The sequence below is a fragment of the Falco biarmicus genome, chromosome 4 (genome assembly GCF_023638135.1).
Source record: "Falco biarmicus isolate bFalBia1 chromosome 4, bFalBia1.pri, whole genome shotgun sequence".
Lineage (NCBI taxonomy): Eukaryota > Metazoa > Chordata > Aves > Falconiformes > Falconidae > Falco > Falco biarmicus.
The window spans coordinates 99,214,502-99,241,869 of NC_079291.1; the positions used below are offsets into that span (position 1 = coordinate 99,214,502).

General features: G+C 45.1%; 1 protein-coding gene across 2 annotated transcripts; it reads right to left on the reverse strand.

Annotated features, from left to right (window-relative positions):
* Positions 1–3,165: 3,165 nt before the first annotated feature.
* On the reverse strand, positions 3,166–27,227 carry QRICH1 (glutamine rich 1). Of its 2 annotated transcripts, XM_056336709.1 has the most exons (11): positions 27,094–27,222; positions 25,878–25,938; positions 21,945–22,274; positions 12,397–13,416; positions 9,047–9,224; positions 8,331–8,485; positions 7,428–7,542; positions 6,175–6,283; positions 5,674–5,828; positions 4,877–4,967; positions 3,166–4,110 (listed from the first exon to the last, which is right to left on the reverse strand). In XM_056336709.1, the coding sequence occupies exons 3-11, from the start codon at positions 22,251–22,253 to the stop codon at positions 3,921–3,923; spliced, it is 2,322 nt and encodes a 773-aa protein (XP_056192684.1). In that variant the 5' UTR covers positions 22,254–22,274; positions 25,878–25,938; positions 27,094–27,222; the 3' UTR covers positions 3,166–3,920. The 2 variants fall into 2 exon arrangements, with proteins under 2 accessions (XP_056192684.1, XP_056192685.1); XM_056336710.1 differs by lacking the exon at positions 25,878–25,938 and having other exon boundaries at positions 27,094–27,227.
* Between the last annotated feature and the right edge of the window lie 141 nt (positions 27,228–27,368).

The following is a 27,368-nucleotide window of genomic DNA, read 5'->3' on the forward strand; positions in this document are numbered from 1 at the left end:
CTTATCACAGCATGGGAGGCCTGAAAATGGTCTAATCCATTCTGCATACAAGGCAGACAATAGCTCCGATGCAGCTGAGAGCAAGACTGTCTTAATTTCTGCCCTAGGAGCAACAGTCCAGAAGAGGATTCTTATTTAGGGATGAGATTAAGTCTTTTTTCATTGGTCCAAGGCAGAGCAGTTCAGAAACTACTTCAGACCTTGTGTCCCATCTAAAATCCAGGAGATATCTAGGGGTGAAGCAGCAGAGAGATGAAAGCCCTACCAAGTTACTTAAGACCATTCCCTTTACTCGCCACACTAGACAGGAGTGAAGAACCACTCTCTAGTCTGCTCCCCACTGTGTCAGCCATTACCACTTAAGAGGAAATGCTTGAACTCTTGAAAGTAAATGTAAATCTAATGGTGCCGTGGACAAGTGTGTAGAAGGCTACAAGTCTCCTTAGGAAAGCAACGCTATTAGTGTCAAGAGATAGGACAATACACAAGTCTCATGTCACAATGTGAGGTGCTTTACAATAGTCAGTCATGCTCTGCTTTCTATGGTTCCTTTCATACACCGAGACAAGATGGGCATAGTTTGAAACCAACAACGCAGGGTCTCTAGCTTGACTTCTCAGCTTTATTTATTTTAGAGATCGATGCGTTTCCAGCCTGTCTCATACAAGGCATAGGCCATGGAGAGTTCTCATTTAATATATACACGCATACAAGAGCTAGCAGTTTGGCACTCTCGGAGCAGAGGGGGAATGCCCTTCAAGCAGCAGTCAAGCTGATTATAGGAAAGTGTTAAAAAAAGCTATTTTACATGTTTGACTGGGAATATTTCCCAGAACTTGGATAGCAACCCTAAGCCACAGCACTCTTCTTTGCTACTCTGTGCATGTCTTCTGATGAGCCCCTAAAAGGGAGCAGATCATGTTCTTCACTATCAAAGAACATAGTATTTATATTCTAGAAATACTGTACCTTTTAAACTAGCTCCAGAGAGCCAGACTACAAGCCAGGTCCAGGAAAATAATCCTTAAGTCACAGTATATCGATTGTCTCTAAAAATAGGGAATGAAGGTAACAGCGGACATTCTGATGAGACAGTACAGAACAGTACAGCAGTCCACTTCCACATCAGCAAATCCCTCTATGTACATCCAAACAATGAGAAAAAAATGGAAACACTTCAGTCTGCCAGGACAAAGCCAATCATCAGATCTCCACAGCTCACCACGTGCCAAGTTCCCCTGCTTTTAAGCGGTATGCTCTAAGATCAAGGAGAACTCTTCCCCTACAAAGATTTTAGATAATCCTGTAGTTAAGGGCAGTAACTAAGTGCACAGTCTAGAAGGTAACATGGAATTCTGTTTCCCCAGAAAGCTCAGCTGAAGCATCTGTTCACCCCTAATCTGGAACTGCCCTAATGTTCTGTCAAGTTATTCCAGCTTCTGGCAATTTTTAGAGCAAGAGGTGACTCCCGAGGCCACTTAATGAAGCGACTTGCACGCTGGGTGTCTGGCAGGTGACTTCGACGCCCACTGCGTTTCTGATGGAGACAAAGCAGCAGGCTCACACTGAGGCACAGGCATGCTGGAACTAGCTTCCCATGCAGCACTGCAGAGCACACACTGGGACTTGAGCACAGCTGCCTGCAGTTTCTCTCACATCTTTGCAACTGTTTAGAAGACAAGCCAAAGTGCCCAAAAGAATGGGAGATCCACTCTGCAGGCCTGTTGGCCACCCTGAGCAACCAGCACACGCAGCTGCTTGAAACAGTGGGAGCTTGTCCCTAACTACATCCTTAAATACTTCAAATTAGGGCCAGAGATGGATATTCCAGTCACAAAGGTGCGGTGAAGGGATGAGAGGCTTCCGAGAGCTGAAGCAGTATTAGCAGTCCCAACAGCCATCCTACCAGGGGGCAACTGCTGGCTCCCAACAGCCGAGCTGAAAGTACGTGTTGCCAGCACTACATACCACCCAGGCACCATCTTCCAACTTACCCACCGGGCTCTGGACACCAACCCCAGGCTGTTTTCCTCTGGCATAACTCTGAGGGCAGACACAGAGCTAAGAGCCTACTTCAGAGCGCAGGTATTAGTCAACAACAGTGCTTCACTACTTCACCTCTCTGCACGTACTTGAGCAGAGAGACCTATACCGGGAACAAACTGCTCATACTGACAACCAACTCAAGCACATCTGCTTCCTCACGACCACCAGTGTCAATCTGAAACATCAGAGGCTTGAAGTCTCTTTAAGCCTGCACATCTCAACACGGTTCAAGAACACGAAGAAGGGAACATCATGGCTACTCTCATCATTTACACTGGGCACAACCAACAGAGAGGGCAGACCTTCCTTCTCAATACAGACAGGTGCCGGTCACCAGAAGCTTCAGAAAAACCGCTTGCCTGTACATAGAAGTTTAAGTTCTTTTACTGTAATATATATTTAAATATATATCTATATATTTTGGAACAGGGAAGAGACATGAGATGGAGAAGCAGAGAAGATGGGTTCAAGAAGCAGTCATCTCTGCATCCAAGAAGGTGGTGGCACAAACAACAAGCCTGGCTGAAGTGATGTCCCATTTCAAGCACAGTTGGCTACCCACTGGCTTCAAAAGAGCAGACTATTTGTTAATGATATAAAATACAGCAACCATTTAAGATGCAGCAAAGCAAGGTTACAGGGCTGGGGTTTATGATCACGAACAATGCCAGAAGCTACATAGCTGTGTTAAAAACTGTGAAAAGGCTGTTAAATAGCAGGAGTAAGCCATGTGCTGCTCCTGGAAGGCCTTTTCTCTCCAACACCCCTCCATCATGCTGTTGGTGTGATGCATTTGTAAAGGTGGGGAGAGGGGGATGTGCCTAGGGGGAAAGCCTCACAGGCTGGCCACAGAACATTAGGACAGTCTGATCTGGTCTCACAGATCCCATGTTCCTAGCCTGATACTGAGCTTCCATCAGCAAGCAGACATTCAGGTCCTTCAACAGAAGTTAATCCCCTTCTACCTTCCTAATACGTAGGGGTGAAAGTCCAGCAGAGTCGAGCTGGAAAGCACAAACAGGGATGAAAACAACCAGTTTGCATACTGATCTTTGTATAATGACGCCCCCACCCTCACAGCTCACTCTTCCCCAAATAAAGACACATTGTTCAATGGCATGTTGAAAAGACGTGCTCGTCATTCTTAATAAACAACTAGAGTAAGAATACATAAGAGAAACAGGGTGGTATCTTTATATGATACACAAGTGTATGTTACAAGAATTCCATCAGGCACAGGAGCCTCAAGGTTTAAGGCCTCAACGTCAGGCCAAAAAAGAAGAGTGTGGTAAAGTTTGTACTTTTAACATCTAAAAATGTCACTTAAAGGTCTGAATAGAAATCGTTGGTTTGTGGTTGGTTTGTTTGTATTTTTTTTTTTTGTATAAATCACAATTGCAGTTCACTCTCTCCTCTTCCTTCCAAGATAACAGCAAATTAACGTCCAAGCACAAGAAAAGAAGATGCCTGCCTCTCCTCCACTGGCTGAGCAGGTCCATCCATCATTCTGTGCCCTCTAGGCTGCACGTGCTCCAGGGAGACAACGGCCCCAGCCATCCAGACCAATCCTGTAGTTCATGTTTTCTACATCATAAAAAAACCAGAGTCAACCAGCAGCTTTCCACAGCTCCCAGCTTGCAGGGGATATGCAGCCTCCAATGGTTCCAACAGTTTGGTGTGTTGGGTAGGATACACAATGGGTAGGTTTTCCTTTAGATTCTTTTAAAGAGAAGAAGCCTAAAAGGGCTTCATAACTACACCAATAAAAAACCAAAAACTTAGGCATCTCCTTTAGTGTAAAAGTCTGTACAATTTATCTTTGCTTGTCCCTCCCCTGTTACCCATCCCACCCCTTCTGAGCCAAGAAGGATGCCTTAGTGCATGGTGCTGGCATTAGCCACGATAGCTTCCTGAATCTCTCGTATCACCAGGATCCGGGTGAGCATCTGCTCCATCTGCTCTCTGCTGATCGGCTGGATGGAATACCAGATAGGGCTGTTGGGGGCCACCACTGGCTCCGGTGTCAAGTAAAACGTGTCATTCCGGCCTTTCACACTCTGGGGGCTGTATGAGGAAGATCAGAAATAACCAGACTAACAGAATGTCCTGGAAGGGAGAGACCACCACTGTCCTCATCCCAGGTTCCACAAATCCCCACAGTGAACATCTGGCTGATGAGACAAAAGTACAGAGTTGTATCTAGGGGCAGCTGTGGTCCCAAAGTTTTTAGGCCATGCCAAGGTTAAAAAGCCATGGTGACAACTACGGGAAAGTAACTTATTTCACACTCCAAGTATAACACACACAGCTTCAGGGGCCTTTCAGAGCGAAGCAAAGATGGGGTATTTCTGCATCCAGGCTAGCTGCAGACCCATCTATGCAGAGAAACATTTACATTAATTATCTGAATCATAATTTAGAGGCAAGTCCTTTGAGGCTCCCCCCAGTCTCCACAGCAAGTCCTCAATTTTGTTTAGGACCCTATTCAAATCAGCTTCTGATCTCAAGCATGGATTCTTCCAGATGACTTGCCTGCAAGTCACTGGCAGATCAGCAAGCTCGTGCTGACACCTCTGGAATGAGTATGAGATTAAGAGCAGCCAGTTCACAAATCAGGATTTGTCTCAAATACCACAGAATTGCAACTCATGTGCCATCAGAGCAAATCCCACCCCCGTCACGTCAATGCCACTCCCCATTTAAGAAAATATATGTAAACGCAGGAACTGCGCCAACAATAAAACGCAGCTCTGAAAACTAGGCCAGCCACAAGATGCAGCTTAACAGTCACAGGAGACAAGCAACCATACACATGTACAAAAGCTCTCACCATTTGAAGAGGTAGAAGTCATATAGCTTTATCGGACACCTCAGGGGGTTCTCTGGGTTCTCAGTTTGCTCTGCGTACATGTCATCTGTAACTACAAACCAGCCCCCCAGAAGTCTGTCAGACACTCTGTGTAAGTACAGCAAACTGAGCAGTGCTATACAGACTCAGCACTCCGAAGCACCTCGTGACCACACAAGAGTTGGCAAGAGACCTATGGCTGTTCTAGGGCAGAAGCATCTGGTTATAAATGCTTAAAACTTTTTATGGAGGGTTTGCTCTATCCCAAGGCTACTGAAGATCACAACTCATCCATACCTTTTTTCCCATTTCTCCTCCACCTGGACCCAAAACGAGAGAAATCTTACTGCTGAGCCTGCAATGCCTCAGCTGAATTCCTGACTATGTGCTTTTAAGAAAACAGACTGTACTTACATACAGATTCTATATGGGTTCACGTGAGTCAAGATGAGAAAAGCCCTCCCAAAGAAGTTTCTCCTTCGGTTTGTAAGTACTTACACCCAACAGCCCCTTTGCCCATAAAAACCAGAAGTAACAAAAAAGTTATCCTTAGCTCTTGATGAGTCCTAATATGCCTCTGGCAACGTATGTTCCCAGGCTCATTATTAGAAGGTACTATGCTTGCTCAAACAGAATGCACAGAAAACTCATCCTACTAGACTGGAGGTAATTGACAGAGCCTTGGGTTCTCATGGCCCTAACTGCAGACATCTCCAGGTTCAACCACTTCCTTTAAGCCCAGTAAGTAAATATTCCCAAAGAAGACTTCCAGACACTACCTTTCTGTCCTGTCTGGTGTATGCCACCAGGAGCCTTCAGATAGCGGATACTCGTGCTTTTGTCCTTGGGGTTAGAAGGGTTCTTCTTGGTCTGCCTCAACACCTTGGAGAAGGCCAGCTTCATGTGCTGGTCTACTGTTTTCAACAGGAAGTACCTGAGCAGCAAGAAGAGAACACAGGACATTCAGAGGCAAGTAAAGAATACAGTCACAACAGCGGGGTAGTTATCTTTATTCATCGTGAGCTGGCTGAAGCTCAAACCAGCACAGAGTTAAAGACTGTTCCAGCAGCAAAGCACGCAACAGCCACCGCCACAAGTTCAATTTCCCCTCTGCTTGCTCATTTCCTTGTTCTATTGCATCTTCTTTGCCTGTCAGGGCTGCAAGGGGGCTCGAAATTCCATGATTTTGCACTAATCCAGTACAGCAGTTTCCTACCAACCCTGTCAAGGTGTTTGATGTTCTTTTATTTCCCGAGATTCCTAAAGACCCGAGTACTTACTTTGTATTAAAAAACATCAGTGTAGTGAGCAAGGTGGAAGGGGAGTGAGCTCCTAGCTGCTTACACTCCCACAGCATCTCTTCTGTTACATGACTGGAGAGGACATAACCTGCAATAATCAGAAGTCAGCATCATGCCAGAAAACAGTCATAGTGGGAACACAGGCAGCATTTTATAGCCTGTAAGTATCTGAGAACACAGAAATCTGATGGAAAGGTGGAGGAGGAGATCCTCACTAACGTCAAGATTCACTACCGTGCAAATAACTTTTTTAATAGCAGGTACATTTAGGAAACACTTGTATACATATGTCAACCTCTAGTTGTTGAGAGTATGCTTCTGCAATATGCCTATACATCCCAGCCCAGAGAAATAAATATGCACTTAAACAGCTTTTAATTAATGGCTCAACTCCAATGCAGATGCTCCTAATCCAATAATATGTGAGAGCAGGCAGGCCAGTGTAACAAATCAGCTCTTGGCCCTGTGCGCAGCTTTAATCAGCACACAGTGCCAAGTGATGTATTTGGACACATGAGTAATCCTTTGATTCTCAGATATTTTTTTCCTTTGTGTAGAAGAGAAATACTATACTCCAAATACAGAGATAAACAGAAAAACAGACAGCAGTATGAACTCCAGGGCTTGTGGAATGATGAAGCACAGATCAAACAGCCAGAATGAAAACAAAAGCATTCCAAAACTCACAGTGCTACTTAGCCATCTAGCCTGTAACATCAGCTACTTTTCTGAACACAAGCAATAGCTTCTTCCCTGACATCTAATCAGATCAAAGGGAACGAAGTAATGAGAAACCAGGTTTCCGTGCTCTGAAAAATGCTGTTCTTAATCTAGTTCCCATACACAACTATGTCAAAAAACTGTCTCTTCTGGAACTGCTCCCCATACTCCTACTGCCATCATCTACTAAGCAGCGGGCTGAGCTACATTCGATTGCAGCGTTCAAGGCTCTGATCATGCATTGTTGTTTGGTTTTTTTCTTTGACACTGACTTGGTCCTGCAGACCGTCTCCATCTGGCTACATGGCAACATGACAGTGTTGTATTATCTCCCAAAGTAATAATACATACTAGAGGCAAGATATATTAGTACTTCAGATGAGGAAGCTTGATTCAGATCAAGGATCAGTTGGCTTCCAGGTAAGCCGATCTCATGACACTAACAAAGTCCCAACAATCTGCCTTCTGATGGGTGACAAGTAATAGAACAGTGCTTAAACAAAAGTTCTTACCAAGAGGGGAAACACGGGGCTGTACGTCCTTCAGAACTTCATGCAGCCATTCAGTGAACCGAATATAGTAGAGATCTGAGAAGATGTCATCTACTCGGCCATTTTCAAAGAGATACTGTAAGAGATTTGCAACACAGTCCAGTACAGTGGTAATGAGCATATTCCTCAGACAAGACCTTATACTAAGAGCCCACATACCTGGTTAGTCAAGCATTTTAGAGCATAGCACTGAAAGCTAATACATTCTACTTAGAAGAGTGAGAACCCTTGCACCAAGGCCAGTACAAGGTTTGTAATCTCAAGTTACTACCACGGGAATGCTAAGAAAGATAGAAAGTCTTAGAAAGCAAGGCTGGTTGGATTTCACCTTTTATTTCAGGTGTGTTCACTGCAAGTTATTTCACATGACTGTCTTTTGGACACTACTTTTTCAGGTTAAGGAGATGCTCAATTTTCCTATCAGAATTTAGCTCTGTTCCTGCAGCTTCTCCAGAAAGTACATTAACACTAGCAGCTTAGACTTCCCACACCACACAAAGCTAAGTTCTTTCCTGTTAAAGCTTCAACTACATCAAGTTTTGACATTAACAACTTCCTCAAACATCATCCAACCCTCCTGCCCCCACCAAAAAAACTAAAATGATTTATTAATCTCATCTTGATACTGAACTCAGTTATTAACAACTCTTCACAAACTTAACTCAGTAAGTGAAAACACTGCTGTACACTCATTACATTTCATATGGTTTTTAAGTGTTTTTTTAAAGCCAAGAGACTTCTTTCTTACGAAATTGTTGGGAAGCTTAATAGAAGCCACAGTCTCCAGTTTCGTAACAGACAATCTTCCCTATACATGCTGACAACATGCACAGCTCTGCTGCACGTATAGCTGTCACCCCCTACCTTCTGAATACACAGGAAGATATAGTAGAGCACATCTGGATCGTAGGGTTCACCATCACCATTCCGAGCTTCTCGTGTCATTAAGCATAGACCATAATTCAGCTCAGCCACAGCTGAAGAGATGAGATCTTCCTGGAACCTCAGCAGCTGACGTCCTGGAAAAACAAGACAAAGCCGTATTATTTCCCAATCTTTCAGGAATGATTTCCCACATCTCCAGCTTTGCGTACTACCTCATTCTCCCAGTATAATACAGAAAGCTGAAATAAATCAAGATTGTAGGTTGTCAGATCTACTAAAAGAAAACAGGGAAGAATCTGAAAGGAAGATTCTCTGCCCTGCAACTGCATGGCTATTGCCTTTTTTACCACATCCACAATGAAATGCTGCCCTGCAGCAATAGGAAAACAGCAACTCCATGACTGCTCTATCAGCTCGGTGCGTTCACAGCCATTTTGTTTGTCCATGCACTAGCCATACAGTGCCCTATTCCACTGCTACCAGCCTAGGTGCTCAAGTTGGCTCAGCAGAGAGCTAATACCTCCCCTGGAACATGTCCTGTGGGGAGTATACAATTATTAGTACTGCAGTGTAAATCAAAATTTAAAAACAAATCACTGATGAAATGAATTTTCCAGAGTAGTAAAGAGCTATCATTTTAGTCATTCCTAATCCTACTTGAAAGGAAAGAAAGGCCGTGTTGTCATGACACATACTTCCAATAGGTGCTAGCCTATTTTGGGCTTCTTTTTCCAGCTCTGCATTCTTGGTCTGTGCCCAGCTCTTCCATACTTCAAGCCCTTCTTCTGGCTTCAGAGAGTTTGGAAGCAGAAGTTCAGGTGAAGTCTGTGGCTGCGGCTGTGGTTCAACTTCAGCCACCTGAACAGTTTGAGCCTATGAAAGAAAACGTTTCAGTTTATACACGCACTTCAATATGCAACAGTTCAAAAGTGTCAAAAAGACAAAAAACAAGTAATGCTGCAATACCTCTAGCCCCAGGTTATCAGCCTTCTGCAACACTCCTCTCTAACAAGAAATAAATCCAAAGAACGCAGCTTTTGCTGTCTAACCTGAATTGCTGCTCATTTAAGATTGTTAAGTCTCTCCAATAACACTTAGTTTGAACAAACGTATCTATAACCCCTTCAGCAAATCCACACAGCTTGCAGTTTGATGCATTTAGCAGTCCTGCAGAACATCATAGGAGATTTAACAGCCACGAGCCACTCTTGCTGCAATACCATTAAGAAGCTAGCTGGTATGTTCAAAGGCAAGGATCTTCATAGGGCTAAAGTCCTCTCATCAAGAGATTTCTGGTTTCCCCTCAAACACCAAAATAGATCACTATCGATTCTGAAGCCCTATTCACTCCAATGCATTTTTCTTGGCTTCAATTTGCTAGTCGCAGAACCACCACTAAACTCCATCTACAACTAAAAGAATGGCCCAAGGCCCCTCTCAGGAGCTAGACAGACTGGAAGCATACTTCGCAGCAGGACCTTAAGTCATCAAGAATTACTACCTCAAACTTATTATACAGGCAACAGATGGCACCTATCCAGAAAGAGCAGCGAGCCCTCCAGCTGCGCTCACTCTGCATTCTTCACTACCGTCTTCTCAATCCTATGCCACAGAAAGTCTCATGGCTACCTCAATTAAGGAGATTAACTTGAAGCTCTACAGCTCTTAGTCAAATTCTCATTTGCACCCTGAATGTTAACAGAGATAGCGATTCTTACATCAAAACAGTTCTACTTTCTCCTTCTTAAGAGCCAGCCCAAAAGGCACAGCTTTGTTATAATGAAGTTAACTTTTCCTTTGATACTGACAAGTGTCAATCAGTGAAAGTTGCTCTGACAGTACTACAGACCATGATGCAAATGGCAGAGACTTTAGTAATACCTGTACCTTACTAAGCTGAAGAGGCAAAGCCTGCAAAGTCAGCCTCAGACTGGAGCTTTCTGACTGCCTCTGGCTGGTTTTTCTTTTTTCACATCAGCTCTTAATAGCTCTTTGCTTATCAGCCCCTTCGTTGCCAGCAGCATCTACCACAGCTGCAGAGGGAGACTATGACAAAGAGCCCAGCTTTTATCTATGCAGATGGTGACAAAGTTTAAGCTGTCAAGCAAGCCTCTGCCTTTAAGAGGACAGGAGTCCAAGGGTGAACTGACACCTTGCTTGCCTTTGTAGAAGCTAGGACTGGCTTCCACTCCTCCGGAGTGCTGCCCCATTACACTCCAGAGAGCAGAAAGCTTTCCAGAGCCAGCTAGCGCTCTCAGCCCTATCTAAGGGGCAATCTTCTGCCCTGACCTCGCAAACACCTTGTCCAGTGTGAAGGCAGGCACACAGGCTGGAGTTGGTTTGCTGAGCTGGCAGTTGTTTCTTAATGGACTTACATTTTTCACAAGTAAAGTAACTGCAACTTGCCCAGACCCCACAACAGCACAATGCCAGAGGACAGTGTGGGGCAAGCCAATTCCTTCTCAGTCTCACAGTTGTGAGAGGAACAACACCCAAAAGTTTGATGTTCACCTATAGGTGCTTTATTGCCCTCTTACAGGAAGAATGCATCCCTCTTGAACCTGCTTCTGTTTAGGGGTTTATGCAACACCCAGTACTCCAGAGAACTGGGATCAGAAAACTAATGCCCAAGAACTGCAGATCACTGTGCACAGGAATACACAGCATTAGTAGAAGCTTTACAAGTAACTGTCAAGGAAATTATGGAGCTAATATCTCAGGAAGGATCCCAAGAATGTGGCTCATGCTCTTAAAAGACCCTAGAATAAGTCTAAAAATCCTGTTTAGCAGAAAGGCAAAAAGTTCTATCAACTCAAGTTTGTTCAAGCAGCTGAAAGCAATGAAGTGATCTCTGAAGTACCAATAACGGGGAAAAGATGAGCTAAAGAATGCTCTTTGAACATGACAAAACAAAAAAACCCAACCCTAATGAAACAAAATGCCATGCGTTACAAGACCTGTAAGCTGTAGCTTAAAGTACAGATTTATAAAAGAGGGCATCCAGCACCTGAAAATTATCTAGAGACATAGGGAACCCTTTAATCCTTTTCAGGAGGCCTTGGTGGGCTATAGCCCACAATTAACTCAGAAACAATCAGACATGACTACACAAAGTAATCCTCCTTGTCTCAGTGCTTACTGATGAAGTAGAGGGCATATATGCCTTTATAGGGCATATACGCCTTTATAAAGGCAACAGTGTTATTTATAAACTGGAAAGAATTTATAACAACATTTATGCTAGCAGACTTGGATATTTCTGCCCTCATTCCATTCAGCAAAAACAGGCTCTGACAGATCAATCACCTTCCACTTTCTGGTAACAGAAGATAAATTACATCCATTTGCACATATGAGAGGCCATTAACAGCCCTAGTTATTCAAGTTTTATAAGCCAATTCAAAATAATCTATAGCTCACAGTTAGCAACAAAGCCTTTAAAAAAACAGCAACAAATTCAGCTGCCGTATTTGCCAAGCATGATGAAGAGATGCTTACTTGCCACTGCTCAGTACTGTGCTCTTACACACCAGGCATCTACCAGGAGCAGGACACAGTGTTACAGACCTGATCCCTGAAGTCTGCTCACAACTAGTCAGATTTCAGTACTTTACTGGATCTGCTGTGGACTCCATGTGCCACGTAACACAAAGTAACTGATGACTAGATGACTAGCATATTTGCACACCTTACTTCGCTGCAGTCATCCCTGCCTGTCCACTACAACACCAGAGCAGCTCAGGAGAAGACTGCAGACCTTGGAATACCTGCTATGAAAAAGCCAGCGATGAGCATGTATCTATTAATTTACACTACAACGATCAAGAACATTTTCTTTTGGGAAGTTTTGAATCCTGTAAGTATGTACCAACATTAACACATGACAGTTCTACACCTATCAGGAGTCAAATGCCCCACATCATGCCCAGGCTACTGGGACAGATTCATCTCTGCTTCCTGAATACCAGCTGTCTGCTGACACCCTCTCTCCACAACATTTGCAAATTGTTAATAAAGACTGAGACAAAGAGCAGTTTTAACTTACCGAGCAAGTGACTTGTAGCTGCTGCTGCTGCTGCCCCTGCTCCTGGGGTGTGGGCTGCTGCTGTTGCTGCTGCGGGTCCCATATGTGCACTGTCTGTGCTGTGTTCTGGTATGTCCCTGCCACAGCCTGCACTGCCACTGGAATGTGGATGTTGCCATTCATAAACTGCGCTGGAAAGAGCGAATTAGCAAGAGTCTGCACCACTTCCTCGTGAGAGTTCTTCACTACTGAAGTACTTCCCACCATCTTATCCTTGTCGTCTTCCAGCTTCACGGTAGCCAGTGTTGTTGGCGAGCCACTGACGTGGACGGCATTGTAGGCCTCCTGAGGGATGGCGATGTGGGTTATGTTTTGCTGCTGAAGGTCACCACGTGGTTGGGCAGAATAAACAGGGATGGTCCAAGTCTCTCCAGTGGGGCTAGTAATGGTCCCAGTGGCACTGTACAGGTGGGCACTGTCCACTGTCAACAAGTCTGGCCTTAAAGAGACATAACTTTGCTGCTGGCCCTGAGGAATGGCCAGCACTGTGGCAACTGGCTGCCCTGAAATAGCATACGATACAGTAATAGGCATATCCACTTTACGTTTCTTCACTGGCTGAAGGACACTAGCAGTGCTGATCCGCCGCTCTCCCTCTCGTGGGGAGCCTTGTTGAGAAGGTGGAGGTGATAGTGCCCCAACTGTCTGGATCTGTATCTGCTGGCCACCAGTAATGGCCTGTCCCGCCACAAGCTGGGCCTGGATCTGCTGGTGTTGTATGTGCTCCTCCTGGATCTCTGCAGCCTGGATCTGCTGGGCAGTCTGCACATGCTGCACTTGGATTTGAGCTGCCTGCAGCTGAGACGGGCTGGGGCTCTGAAGAGACTGACTCTGTATTGTCTGAGACGCCTGCTGCTGCGCCTGGCCTTGGATCTGCACTTGGACCTGTATCGGTTGCTCTGAAGCCTGATGGACAGTGAGCTGTGGAGAGAGCTGCTGGGCGGAGACCTGCTGCGGTGACTGCTGGACCTGGACCTGAACCTGCAATGACACCAATTCAGCGGTTAAGAGATCAGCAAGCACCAGCAATTCAGCAGGGGGGGCCACCAACAGAGATGGTCCATCACTGGAAGTCTATACTTCAGGTCTTTTACGCTCAGTTTTATGATTCCGTATATTAATCCATTAGTAAAGATCTCGGGAAAGTGAAACCAAGTTACTCCAGAAGTGCTTGGTTGGTAACAGCAATATGGTAGATGATGTCTTTGCTCAGCATTACACATGACCACACTTCCCAGCACAGACAGAACAGCACGAGAGCTGCATCTTCATCCTCAAAGCTCTGTGGGCTCCAGCCAACAGACTGCAACCTTGGAAGCCAAAAGGGTCTTCAGAGCTATGTGCATTACTAAAATGTTATTTCAGCACAGGCCTTGTAAATGGCAAGACTTTAAGGTCACACACATTATAATACCAAATTTATCTTGCCAAAAAATGCAGGAGCTTGCCTCATTTCTTACTATGCTCTGAAGATTGTTTTACTGCTTCCAACCCCAGTCCCCCAAAATGGTCACAGGATCACCTGCCAGTGACAGGCATCAAGAAATATGGGTAAGCTGAAATCAGCACTTGGATCTTTCCGCATAAAGCACAGAAATATTATTTTGCAACCAATAGCTAACAGTAATGCTACACAAGCAGGTGTCAACACAGAAAGTTGCAAGTCCAACCTGAATCTCTGTCATGCACTAAGAGGCAACACTGTAGCATTTATTTTTTAAACTTCAGAAGTATTTCTTTGGCAGTGACAATTAAAACCATTTTTTTTTCATTATTTACATATTCCATTTATTGTCCAAATTACTCCATTGTATTTTCTAGCTCATGCACTTACACAATGCTGAAAAACATGGACAAAATATGTTAAGACTTGGATCCAAACACAGTTCCTGTTAGACTTAGGGGAAAAAAAAAAAAAAAAAAAAATATCACACCCTTTCACATCAATGCTTATTTGCTCAGGGTCTGTCATGCTATCTAGCAGGAGTCCAGGAGTAGACTTAAAGCTAGGAGTCAGAGGTAGCCCCCAAAACAAAGTTCAGGTCTTGACAACTTCACATTCCCAGCGTCAAGCCCAGCCCCACTGGTATCTTCACTCCAAGGGCACCAAGCGAGGTCTGCTCTCCTCATCCAGACTCTACCACTATGTTCCCCATGTTCATACAGTCACTGTGTTGCATTTGCCTTGTCCTAGAAAAGATATCCCAGGTTGCCTTGATCATCTGCTTCTCCAGGCTTCCTTAACACTGTATCTTAAGGGAGGGAATTAACTACTCAACCATTCCTTTGAAATCCAACTGAGAGATGCAGAGCTTTATTAGTGGCACCTATGAGGGCCACATGAAGTTTGAAGCCAACACAGATTTATTTAGTTGAAAAACTATGACTTCCCACTCACGCTCCCTGATGCTCTTCTACCTCACTTTCTGGAGTCAGCCAAGCTAACGTAACATTTGCACGGAGATGTCACACCAGCCAGCCTGACACTACCAGACGGAGCTAGCACACAGGTTTGCATTGCGCAGATACACCAAATCTCACTTCCCAACATCACCTCTAAGAAGTTTTAAAAAATGTTGAGATTCATTTGTGGCCAATTAAGAGCTGCTAAGGAAAAAAGTAGGGTAGCAAAATGCACCACTTGCAGACCAGTTTTGTAAGTCACCTCCTGTTAAGAGCTAATTCCATTTCCAGGAAGAATAGGGAACTTTACAGGTTCCTGCTGGGAGCTATATGCAATATACTTTAATCCAGATGACGTGGAGTTTCTATCATTTCCTGCAAGGTAACAAGAAACATATGACCTTGTGCCAGCATGACAGTTTAAAACACTGCATCAATGAGTGATCTGATCAGGCAGTTAATTGAAAAAGATGAGGTCACCTATGGTATGCTTCTTCAGTTCTATTTGATACCTTTATCATACTGCCCTACAGCAGGAGCACTGCCTTGGGCAAATGGGCCCAAGTCCAGATCCCAGTCATGAGTTCAGTTTAAGAAAGCCAGTTTCAATTACACATCTAAGGCAAATATTTACCAAAATACCCGATTTGAAAAATCACTAATATAGTCCTAGTATTGAAGTCCTTGTTCAAAAGATTACCTGCAAGGCAAAGGCCCAAGACTGGACAAACTAAAATGCATTAATTGCACTGATACATTTTCAGTTTCACACAACAAACATTTGCTTTATCTGCTAGGATTCAAAATCACATCACAGAAAAATGTAAACGTGTCATTTATCCTGTACTACTTCAGTGTGTTTCCAGAATCTGCACAGGTTGGCCAAGAACATCTTAAAAGTATCCCCACTTCTTTCCATTAATTTCACATTACAGTTCATGTTACTGCTGTAAACATATACAAAGGCTTTTTTTTTTTTTTTTTTTGCTAGTCGTAAGAACTGAAAGTCTGCTCCTGTGCTGAAACAATTTTATCACTAAAGTGCAATTAGAAAGGTAAGGTAATGGAATAGGTTTAAGCAAGTCATAGTCAGCAAAGGAGACATGGTCTAAGAACAGACCTGACAAGACAGCATTTTCTTCCTTCAGCTTTTATCGAGTACTTCAGTTGGAAGTGACCTACAATGATCATCTAGTCCAACTGCCTGACCGCTTCAGGGCTGACCATAAACTAAAGCATGTTATTAAGGGCATTGTCCAAATGCCTCTTAAACACTGCCAGGCTTGGAGCATCAACCATCTCTCTAGGAAGCCCGTTCCAATGTTTGGCCACCCTAAAGAAATACTTCCCAATGTGCACTCTAAACCTCCCCTGGCACAGCTTTGAACCATTAACCATTTTAGAGGCTGAGTCTACTGGCTCTAAAAGTCACAGGCAACTTCTATCACTTTCAGCAGATGAGCAATCACGACCTGGAGCCCTACGATACTTCCCCAGGACTACATCCCAACCCCTACAACTAGGATGCCTTGCTACTGCTTTAGAGTTCACACAGTGTTACTGTTAACACACAAATAACGAGTCCAGACCTAAACAAGGTGAAGAAGTCAGACTCCAGAGTCACTGGAAGTACTCCATGCTGTGAACTGCAGACATCATGCTTCTGACTAGAAGCTGCTCCTATTTAAAAGGATATTGGAGCTCTACCTACCACAAATTACGCATCCCTTGTGAATTATTATCCATTTTTAACAACTGTATTTTGCAGTAGATCCCTCCCTACTTTCAAATAGGTTGTACCCAGGAGTGCTACAAGCACTCATTTCATATTTACGGACTGCAACCCAACCTGAGACCAGAGCTTCTTACACTGACCTCATTGCCCAACTTGCTGTCTGAGGAAAAAAAGGAGCAAGAATTACACTAAACACCAGCAGTTGTTGTTTAAAAGACTCTGTACGAAGAGGAATGCTTTAAATTAACAGGCCAAGACAAACAGAGAGGACTTTAAATCTTCACCTTATGCTGAAGATTAAAGCAAAAACATGTTATGCTGGGAATTCCTGGGTTATACTGGTGCAAGAGGAACATGCCAAGTTACCAGTACTTAAAAACTGCATATTGCCAGAAGTTTGGATATAACAGCATGAAAAGAATCACGAGCCAGAAGGCTACCATCACACGGAGAAATGCCTTTTTACCATAAGATAGCTAGAAGTTGGACAAAGTACTAGGTGACTACAGCATCAAAAACACTCATCAAAAGCCCTACATTGTAACAGGAGGGCAGAACTAAATTTTTAAGATTCCCTCATAGGAAATCTTGTCACATTAAGCTCAAAAACACATATGTCTAGAACTGAGCACATGCAAAGAGAAAATAAGTAACTCCAAGAGCATGAGAACAGCTGAAGCCTAGTTTCCAAAAGGTTTTTTTCCTCATGGTTGACAGACTAACTCCAACAAACTCTCAAGCAGGATTCATAACATGTCTGCCCTCTGCAGATTCTCTGCCCCACAAGGAATCAGACTGCAGAACTGCAGCTCTGAAACAATTAAATTGAAAGAATTCCCAAGCAAAGAAAATCTCACTATGTGGACTGACCGGATTACCTAATATTTCCTAAAATCTAACTGCAAATGAGCATGCACACCAACTCTTGCCTACATGTATATTTTTTATCTAGCTTGCCCTAGAGCACCTGAGAAGCTCTTAAATGCCTCTTTTCACAAAAACATCTTGGTTTCTGAACCTATGTTTACATTAGCAAGTTGTAGGACACATGAAGAGCAGACCTTCAGAGCAAGACTGAAGACCTGCTAACACATACACATTATACAATCCAGAAGACTATTTCAAACTTAGGTCTAGTCTTGCTCACTAGCCAAGCTAGACAAACACCTCGACAGAACAAAACTGCATCTTATGGCTTAGTTTCATCTGAAGGGAATCTCAAGTGACAGACCGCAAACCTACAAGAGGTAAGTGGGGGCAGGTTGCAAACTTGCTGCACAAAGTATGCTCCAAATCTTCCCTGTTAGTAATGTAGGTGCACCTCAAACTTCCATGCCTGAGCAAGCCGACAGAAGTCAAACACTTGGACAAAAAGTTAGTGAGACTAGGACAAGAGCAATCCGTAATTATTTTTTAACCCAATTTAAGGAAAGATGGCTTAAAATACACTATCCTCAACAACAGCTAAAGCAACTCCAGTACTGAAAACCAACACTGTAGTAAGAAGTCCCTTCTTTATGCCAGAAAGCGTACATACAAGTACAAAACAGATCTGCAGTACAGACTAGGTGAAAAGACTGATCACTGAATTAGCAGGAAGTGTTGGAACTTGTTATTCAACTACTTTACAGGAAGTCCTTTGCTATCTAAGTAAACAACATCTAAGGGGAGTGCACAAGTCAGGTTTTCAGAACAACTGCCAGACAGATTCTCACTCCAGGTTTCTCCTCTGCTCATTCATCAATATCAGAGAGAATTCCACAGGCCAAATTAGCCCCTGCACGCATTTGAACAGTTACAATATCAAGATTATGTTGTCAAGCTTTACACTGGGGCAGGATTTAGGCCCAAGGCAGTTAAAACAGGTGAACCACAGAAAACAAAACAGCTTAACTCTCAGAGGAGCCTACTTCCATGTAGTGGTACCTTGAAAAAACCACTCAACTATAACCATTCTTTGAAGTGGCACACTCCGTGCTAGCAAATGCTAATTAATACTAGCTGCTATGCTACTATGGTAGTAGGATGCTTTTCAAAGGTAAGTGAATGGCAGCCCTACCTTCAGACTAAACTTCAAAACCAAGACTGGGGCAGGGGGAAGCTGCATCCATCAGAAGTGAAGGGAAGATATATTCTGTGCAGAGCCAGAGATAAGATTTTCTTCTGAGCAACTTACAGGCACCTTTCCCTGCCTTGTGTCATTAATAATGTCCAGCTTCCTATAATGGTCTGAAGTCATAGAACAGATTGGGGGACAAGTGAAAAAGCTGAACAATGAACACATAAGGAACTGAGCAATTAGACAAGCACAAGCCTTACTGAAAGACATTTTACACAGGCAGTTAATCATTTCCCATGCTGTTCTGCAATCTTGCTCACCTGTAGCATCCTCCCCTCAAGCCCTGTCCAAGAAGCTCTTGCCACTTAGCCATCAGGCTCTGTCTTAAGAAAAAGCTGAAACTGAGATCTTCCCCACATGCACTGTATGTATCCTAAGCAAAGATTCCTCCTGTCTTCTGCTATTTGGTTTAATTTTCTTGTGACAGAGGTGCAAAAGCTTCACTGACCTCTGCAGAAATACCATACTTGGTAGGCAAGTCAGTGCTAACACCTCTTCTCACTAGCAACATCAATTCGACAGCCTCAATGCACAAGACCCACTAGCAACAATCTTGCCAAAAGCAGAGCTGATAAAACTCTCGCCTGACTACAGCAAAACACAGCCCTTTCCAGCCACGCCCTGATGCAGCACAGGGTATGACAACTTGACATACTAAACTCTTTCCTGAGATTGCCAATGGCACCGCTGTAATACTGGGCACAGAAGGAGCTCCAAGACACTACTTGTACTGTAGCACTGACTAGTATGTAACCCAACAGTGGCATCCACTCAGCCTTTAAAAAAAACATTTGGCAACAGTTTGTTGAACCTTTTAGGCAAAAAAAAGCCCTAAGGTGGCAGCTTCTAATAGGAAATTTATTTTGCCAGGATAAATAAAAGCAGCAAGCAGTTGCACACTGCCTTTGGCTGTTCACAGCAAGTAAAATCTAGGATGAAACCTGAGCACTGTCTATCTTTATGATCGTACGTTGTCATCAGCACTTGCAACCATGAGGTCATCTGACTGGTCGTATTATTAGTCACCTTCACACCACTGTCACACTGCCAGACATAAGCATAGTCATTCAAAGAGTCTTCCACTGATTTGCAACTGGATTAGCAAGAACTAAACAGATTATCAAGTCAAGTACTGGGATGACAAAAGCTTGATCAAAAGCTAAGAGGCTGCAGCTGATGACCAAAATGTTTCATAATAGAACAGAAGTAGTAGTTATCGAAGTGAGCCAGCTGGATCTGGTGCACTGCTCTAGTGGAACACTGCCACACACCAAGTCACAACAAAATTCAGATTTGTTCAGACGCTGTGCTCTGCTACTTCTGCCACAGTGACAGCCCTAAGACAAGGAAACACTAAGTCATAGGCTTAATGTAAATCATGTCTCCATAAGAAACCCTGAAAGACAGGAAAACACTCTTGCAAAGGGGTAAAGACAGTCCTCCACCCCACCCTTGCAAAAAAACTTCATTCTGATCTAGCTGCTCAAAGACATGCAAAATCAGTTATACTGCTGATGCACAAAAGCTGCAGCCATAGCTAGCACTAGAGGTACCACTGAAGTGTTCTGGGGGTTTGTAACATCCCGAAGTGAGCAGCAGGGTAAGCAACACAAACACTAATTATGATCTGTACTGACAGAGGTGAAAGCAGGTTATTTTAAAGCAGTCACATCAAAAATAAGGGGGAGACAGCAGACAACATTCTTTACGGAAGTTGCTGAAACCTTGACTTTCAACAGATATTTTTCATCTTCAGGGTGCAGGCCATTTAGTTTAAAAAACAGGAACAGGTCTCTGGCAGCAACTCTATGGTTATTTTCAAGAAGGTCAGGAGATTACTTTTCTATGAAGCATATGATACATGACCTCCCTCCCCATCTCTGTTACTAGAAGACTTGCAAGGGTCAAGCCTGAACTTTGAGCAGTCCTGAAAGGAGGCAACAGCCAAAGTTAAAAAAAAAAAAAAAAATTCCTTCTGACTTTTACAACTGGTTTGGGGGTCTTCAAAGCTGAGGAGGCACCAAAAAAAGTCAACCTTCCTAGTTCTTCTACTGCAAAATGAAACTTCTCCCAGAAAACATGCTAGCTGGCAGAACCAAAACCACCCTCGATCAGTTTTAATAGACTCACAGACATCCAATTCGTGTCGGCAATACCAGAGACTATTCTTCAAAAGCCTTGCAACACATGTTACTGTAGAGCAACAGGTTACAGAAGTCCCAATTAAGCTTTCATTTACTCAGCAGAGAGAGTAATTGGAGACAAGTTACCCAGTGAAAGAGGTAAGTTTGTCTTTGCTGTAGGATAAAAGCACGCAGGTGAGCTGTCAGCACTAGTCTACTGCACTGCAGCGAGTTCACACTACCCTGTCTCCAGTCATTTGTGTCTCCATCCCCTTATTTGTTGCAGAAGAGGAGAGCTCACAACTTTATATTCATGCTCAGAAAGCAGAAAGATTCACATCTGAAGTGCTTCAGAATTACAGCTGTAGACAGGAGATCAGCTGTTTGAAGACTTACCATAAGAAAGCCTTAGTAAATGCCCTGCCACCTGTAAACTCTTCAAATTACAGAATGTGTTTAAGGACCAAAGCAGTTATCCTAAAAGTTACATGTTTTGCGTTTTTTTATCTCTGGTGCTCCTTCTACTGTGCAAAGGGATAATCTACCTTGACACAACATATACACCTTTCAGAGTTCTCTCCTGGAAGGTATCTTCCCCTTGTTCATGTAAGATGACTCCCCTGCATTTCCCCCTCACTTAAATGCCCATTCAAGAATGACAACTTTTAGAATGTTCAAGCAACATCACTTAAAGATTATGGATTGCATTTAAAAAAAAAAACCAAAAAAACACTGATGGCAAGTTATATCCCACAGCCACCCTGAACAACCAGATAAAATAAGACCAGCAGAGGGTGGTGGTATTTATAGCATCTTCACACAGAGTGCAAGGCTTCAGGGAGTTGTGTACATGCCAGAACTGTCAACCATTTCTTCAATAGGTTACACCACTACATTGCTATGTATGCTACTCCTCCTACACCAGGGCTCAATGAAGGCACAGTCAAGAGAGAAATTTACTACCAAATTCCTTAAATGAAAGGGAAATAGTGCTGTTCCATATAAAGTTAATTGGCCCTGCTTCTTAAGCGCTTGCTTGTGGTTTCAAGTTAGACAGTAGCTGGCTCTGAACGTTACTCCACAGCTTAGCAAGTCCCATACACACTTAGATATGATTTAAGACACTTACCTGGACTTGCTGGGGTTGCTGAACCTGTATCTGCTGCTCTGGCTGAGTTTGCTGCTGGACACTGGTTGTCACAGGACAAGCAAGTTCAAGCAGAGACCCAGCCACCTCTGTGCTGTCTGTATAAATGCAGTTGCCACCCTGCTGATACACCATTGTGGTGGTGGCTGTCTGCTGAAATTCCTGCAGAGCTTCTGGCCCCTTGGAAGCAAGGGAGTCCAGAAACTCCTTCATCCTGTGCTGGGGGATCGTTCGAGCCTTCACACGGATGTATTCTTCAAAGGAAATGGTGTTCTCCAGAGAATTATTCATATTGCAAGGTCCTCAGGGTTCCTTAAGGAAAGAGAAAGTAAAAGTCTTAACTACAGTACTCCTTTGACACAAGGATATTCCTAACTCCAGTAACTAATTTCTCATACCGAGTACTGTATGAAAACTAGCAAATATGCACAGCCAGATGCCCAATACAGATACTTTAGTTTTACAAGGCATCTTGTGCTACTACACGTTTCCCAGATTAACCCTCAGCAGCTCAGGGAAGTCTGAACGATAACCAGGTGTAACTGTGGCACTATTCAAAGAGCTCACTGCCATGTAAAGTCTTCTAGCCTTGTACTTCACCCAGACCAGGCGAGTCCCACAACAGACAAAATCAAGTCATGGATTTCGTTTGTTTGCAGCATGCAGCATTAGTGAGAGAAGCTTAGAAATCAATATCTGTGGCCCTGCTTTGCAGCCACAGAGGTGGAAGAACCAAGCAGTATGTTCTATCAGGCCGTGTGGTTCTATTCTAGGCAGCTAATGGGAAGCACAACGGAAGAGCAACAGATGCAGCATTCAGCCCACTGCTATCAGGAGTAGGACAGCCTTATTGATTTGAACACAGCAAGCAAAAGGAGAGTGCTGGAACTGACGGATTCCTCAAACAGCAAACTACACACATGGAAAAGCAGAGCTCTGGAAATGACAAAGGCAACAGCAACATCAGTTCTTGATGTCCTTTTAATATAGGAAGACGTTAACATGAAACATGCCATGTTTGAAGACAAAAGGGAGACAGAAAAAGAAATCAAATGATCAGAGAGGAAGTGAGAGCAAGGGGGGGCAGGAGGAACCACCACCAAAAAAAAAAAAAAAAGATGACTCCACCTGAAAACATTAGAAAGCTCTAGGGTATACTCTGACAGCATTCTTCTCTTATTGACTTATCTTGTTTAAACCCACAAATTGTTTTGCAGTGAATATACTGGTTGTTTCTAAGGCACTAATTAGCCTTGATAAAAGATAAACAGATTTGAGCTATAACACTACCAGATACTGAGATAGTTGTGAAAAGGTGCGAAACAGCACAGAATTAGAACTAGAAGAGGTGATTCAGTACTACTAGATCAAGCTGCGAAAAGCAGGAAAAAGAGACAAACATCACTGTATGTACATTACAACTGTAGTTCTAAAGAGAACAGGTACAAAAGCAGAGCCTTTTGTATAATTTTACCATGATTTAACAAAGCAGAACCAAGACATTGCACATGGTTGAACATAAGATTGCAACAGTGTGTGAAATTGGGAGTTAGTTCTAGCCCCACGGTAAAGCCAAAGCATATACCACAAGTCCAGCTCCAATTCCCACCAAAATCAGTGGGAGCTAGGGCAAATTCTAACAACACGTTACTGTGATGTGACAGCAGTCTAAACACACAGAGGTTTTTGTTTACACAGAGGAGGTTCATGGCTAGCACACTGGACCAGGCTCACAGGAGAAAGACCGAATGTCAAAGGTAAGTGGGAAACACACGAGGCAACTTGCACTGCATCTATAGTTTCTGGAGTTATTAAGCAACATTTGTTGCTGTACAAGATCACTACAGAAAATGTTCTTAAAACATGCATCAATGTTTAGTAAAAAACACCAGCTAATAGTGCTCACTTCACTAATCCAGCAGCTCTGTAAAAATCATCATATAGAGGCTCCTGTAGAGCCCACAGCTGGACAGAAAAACAATTCTCCTGCCTTTCAGAGATTCTGATCTGAGACATTTTCAAGCCAGCTCCTCATGATACAGCCAATAAGACTATTCACTTAGTTGCCTAGTGAGGTTTCCTCCAGAAGCCACCCAGAAGTACTCTACACGACACATTATTAACCCTTCCCCAGGTGACTGTACATTCAGGGTGAAACCAATAGAGCACAACCTTGCTAACGCATCCTCAGTGACTCACACAGGACACCAGGCATGCTCAAACACCTCTTGCATCTAATTGTAAGATGCTCCGTTACAAACTCTGAAGCTGGAAAAGAGATTTTGAGCAATTAACTTGTTCCCATTTTCTATTTGGAACTTGCAAATATTTGACTTCAGTACTACAGCAAGGTTTTCAGAAGAGCATTATCACTTTGCAAGTCCACTCTGAGGTACGCTAGCAGATACGGCTTTCAGAGGAAAGACTCTTCTGAGGAATAAGCTTCAAGGACACCATGCTGGGAACGCAGATGTGAGCACTACAGGTGCTCTTTGACAGCTAGCTGCTGCTGAATAGGGTGGGCTCACCTTTCAGTAAAGGTCCCATCTTCTTCCTTGCTCCTGCATGGGTACCTTATTATATTGTAACGACCCGGGGAATAACTATTTACCTTCTGTCAATCTCGTCAAGGAAGAAAAGCAGGGAGGTCAGCAGAGCCACTGTTTTCAACAGCATCTGTTAGTCCTCACTTCTACTTTTGGAACTCTCAACTCTTCTGTCAAGAGCTGCTCACAGATACACCATGCTCCTGCATAGCAGAGACCAGAAGCTACCAGAAACCCAGACATGTAAGCAGCAGGCCCAAAGAGCAAGGAGATGTTCACCGTCAAATCATCACCTGCCTCTTCAAATCCTCCGGAAGCAGAACAAACACAGCATTAAATTCCTAGATATAAATCCTCAACCCTGCTCAGCTGCTCCATCTTAATTAGTTCTGTTTAGCTTAAAAATCAAGAGCCTACTAGGTCAGTCTTCCCCTACCAGCAAATCTGCTTCTGTCACAAGCTGTCATAAGGAATCTCTCTTTTCCTCTCTTCTAGCATGTAACAATCTTCCTTCATGTTTGCTGGAAGTTACTACACTGAGAGCCACCAACACCTAAACCAGTGACACACTTCTCTGAGCCACTGCAGCACCTGAAGTCCCAAGCATGGATCAGAACCCCACTGCACCATTTGGTGTCTGTTCCTGCTCTGGAAGAGCAGCAGGATCTTCCTTCAGTTTTCTCTACAGCTCTCCAACTCTGGCAATCAGAAAGGAGCTAGACACCACAGGTAACACTGTGGGCTGGATTAAGTTTCTCCAAGAGTTGTTCCTGTCAGTTTGAAAGCTGCTTGGGGTTAATATAAATAAAAGCACTGAACCGCTCAAAAACTGCACTTCACAAAACTCTACACAGCAGCAGAAGTACCAGGTCTAGACGAAGATTCAGGAAAGTAATGCCATACTCCCAGAGATTTTATTTATTAAAACTAAACCCACCTGCATTTATGACAGAAAACCTCTTCAAGGCTCAAATGTGCATTCAGCAGGCTTTTTTAGGGCAACATATAGAGCTCGCTGCTGCAGTTGCCACTTTTACTGTTAGTTATTATAACATACTGATTTACAAACACCACTTATCCTGTAGACACACATGAGAAACAGCGAACACCCATCCCCATAGATCTCAGCAGCACATTTTTAATACTGCATTTTTAAATATATATATAAAAAAGGAGCATCCAGGCAATAAGCTTTCTCTAATAAAGGGAGGTAATTCCTCTCTGTTCAGCACAACTGCATTTTTTCCAGGAAATAAGTTCAAGAAACTCTTTGAAGATCATGAGCACATACGGTTAGTTCATAAAACTTAAGACTGAGGTTACTGAAAACACACACACAACTTGCAGCATGTGGACAATCTGGACTCACCAGTCACCATGTTGCATGTATTTCTGCTGCTCTTGTCCTGAGCTCTTAGACTTGTAACGTTCTGGAGAAGACAGAACAAAGAAGCCCTTTCCATCCCCAGTTTCTCTTTCTTTATTAAAGCCATTTTATTTTTTTTTATATATATATATATATATATTCCATTAAGAAGGGGGGGAAAAAAATCGGGAAAGAAAAATATGATCATCCACGCAGCTAGCAGCTCCTACTGAAGAATTGCAAGATGCCCAATTCGTAACTATCCTATCCCTCAGCCTGATAAGTGTTAATAGGAACGAGTGTGTGAGCACATCTGTCACAGGGTGCAGAGCACTCGCACCGTGCAGTGACAGGCGCGGCACAGCCGGTGACACCGGAGTTACTGGCAGACAGAACTTAGAACAAGGCAGCAGCTGTGACCCTATCCAGAGGTCCCCCCTGCTCCCCCCGCAGGTGCTCCCGGTCGAGCGGCCGCGGCCCGGCGCTGCCCCCGAGGCCCGGGAACGGCGGGAACGGCACAGCCCGCCCCGCCACCCAGCCCGGCCGGGACCAAGCTCCATATTTAGCCCCTGAGATCATCGGCCGCGGCTCGGCCTCTGCCCTCCCGAGCGGGGGGCGCGGAGCCCGCGGGGCTCCCTCCTGCGGCACGGCGGCCCCCGCCCGCCGCCAGCCCAGCGCCGCGCCGGGCGCTCCCCGCCGCCTTTGTTCCCCAGCGGGGCGGCCGGGCCCGGGCCCGCGGGAGGTGCCGCGCCGCGCCCCCCCCCGCCCCCACCGCCGCAGGAGCCATGTTGGGGGCTTCGCCAGGGACGGCGGCTGCCGAGGGCCGCGCCGCGCACAGGCCGCGCCTTCCGGTGCGCGCTGCCGCCGCCCGTGTGGGGAAGGGGCCGCCCCGCGGGGGAGGCGGAGGGGGGAGGGGGGAGGCGGGGACGCGCCCGGTGCGGGGGGGGCGGAGGAGCAAAGAACGGGGGGGGCGCACACCACCCCCCCCGCGCGTACACGGCCCAGCTGCGCGCGTCCCCGCGGGCGGGCGGGCGCGCGCGCTCGCCAGGGCGGCCCCTCCCCCTCCCCGCCGGGCCCGCGCCGCCCCCGGAACCACCGCCGCCTCCCCCCGCGCCCGACGGGAGGCCCCGCCCGGCCCCGCCGCCGCCGCCGCCGCGCACCCTCCCCGGCCAGGCGGCCCCGCTGCACCACGGCGTGGCCCAGCCCGGCCCTGCCTCACCCCGGCCCCGCTGCCGCCGTCGCCTCGCGCCGCCGCCGCCGCCTCGGCCCCGAGTCTTTTCCCCTCACAGCTCCCTGGGCGCCATCTTACATTCAACCCCCCGCAGCCAATCAGCGCATGGCCCCAGCCTCGCGAGAGCGGGGCCCCCAAGTCCCGCGAGAGCGCAGAGCCCCGGCCCGCCTCGCAGCTTAAAGGGGCCGCGCCCCGGAGGGGAGGGGAGGGGGCGGCCGCTGGGGGGCGCCCTCCGCGGGGGGACGCGGGTGGGCACGGGGGTC

Coding starts and splice junctions, on each gene's coding strand:
- QRICH1 (XM_056336710.1), bottom strand. CDS start 22,253: ATGAATAATTCTCTGGAGAACACCATTTCCTTTGAAGAATACATCCGT. Junction 4,968..5,673: donor ACACCAGACAGGACAGAAAG/GTAGTGTCTGGA, acceptor GCTGGTTTGTAG/TTACAGATGACATGTACGCA. Junction 4,111..4,876: donor GACTTCTACCTCTTCAAATG/GTGAGAGCTTTT, acceptor TTCCTCATACAG/CCCCCAGAGTGTGAAAGGCC.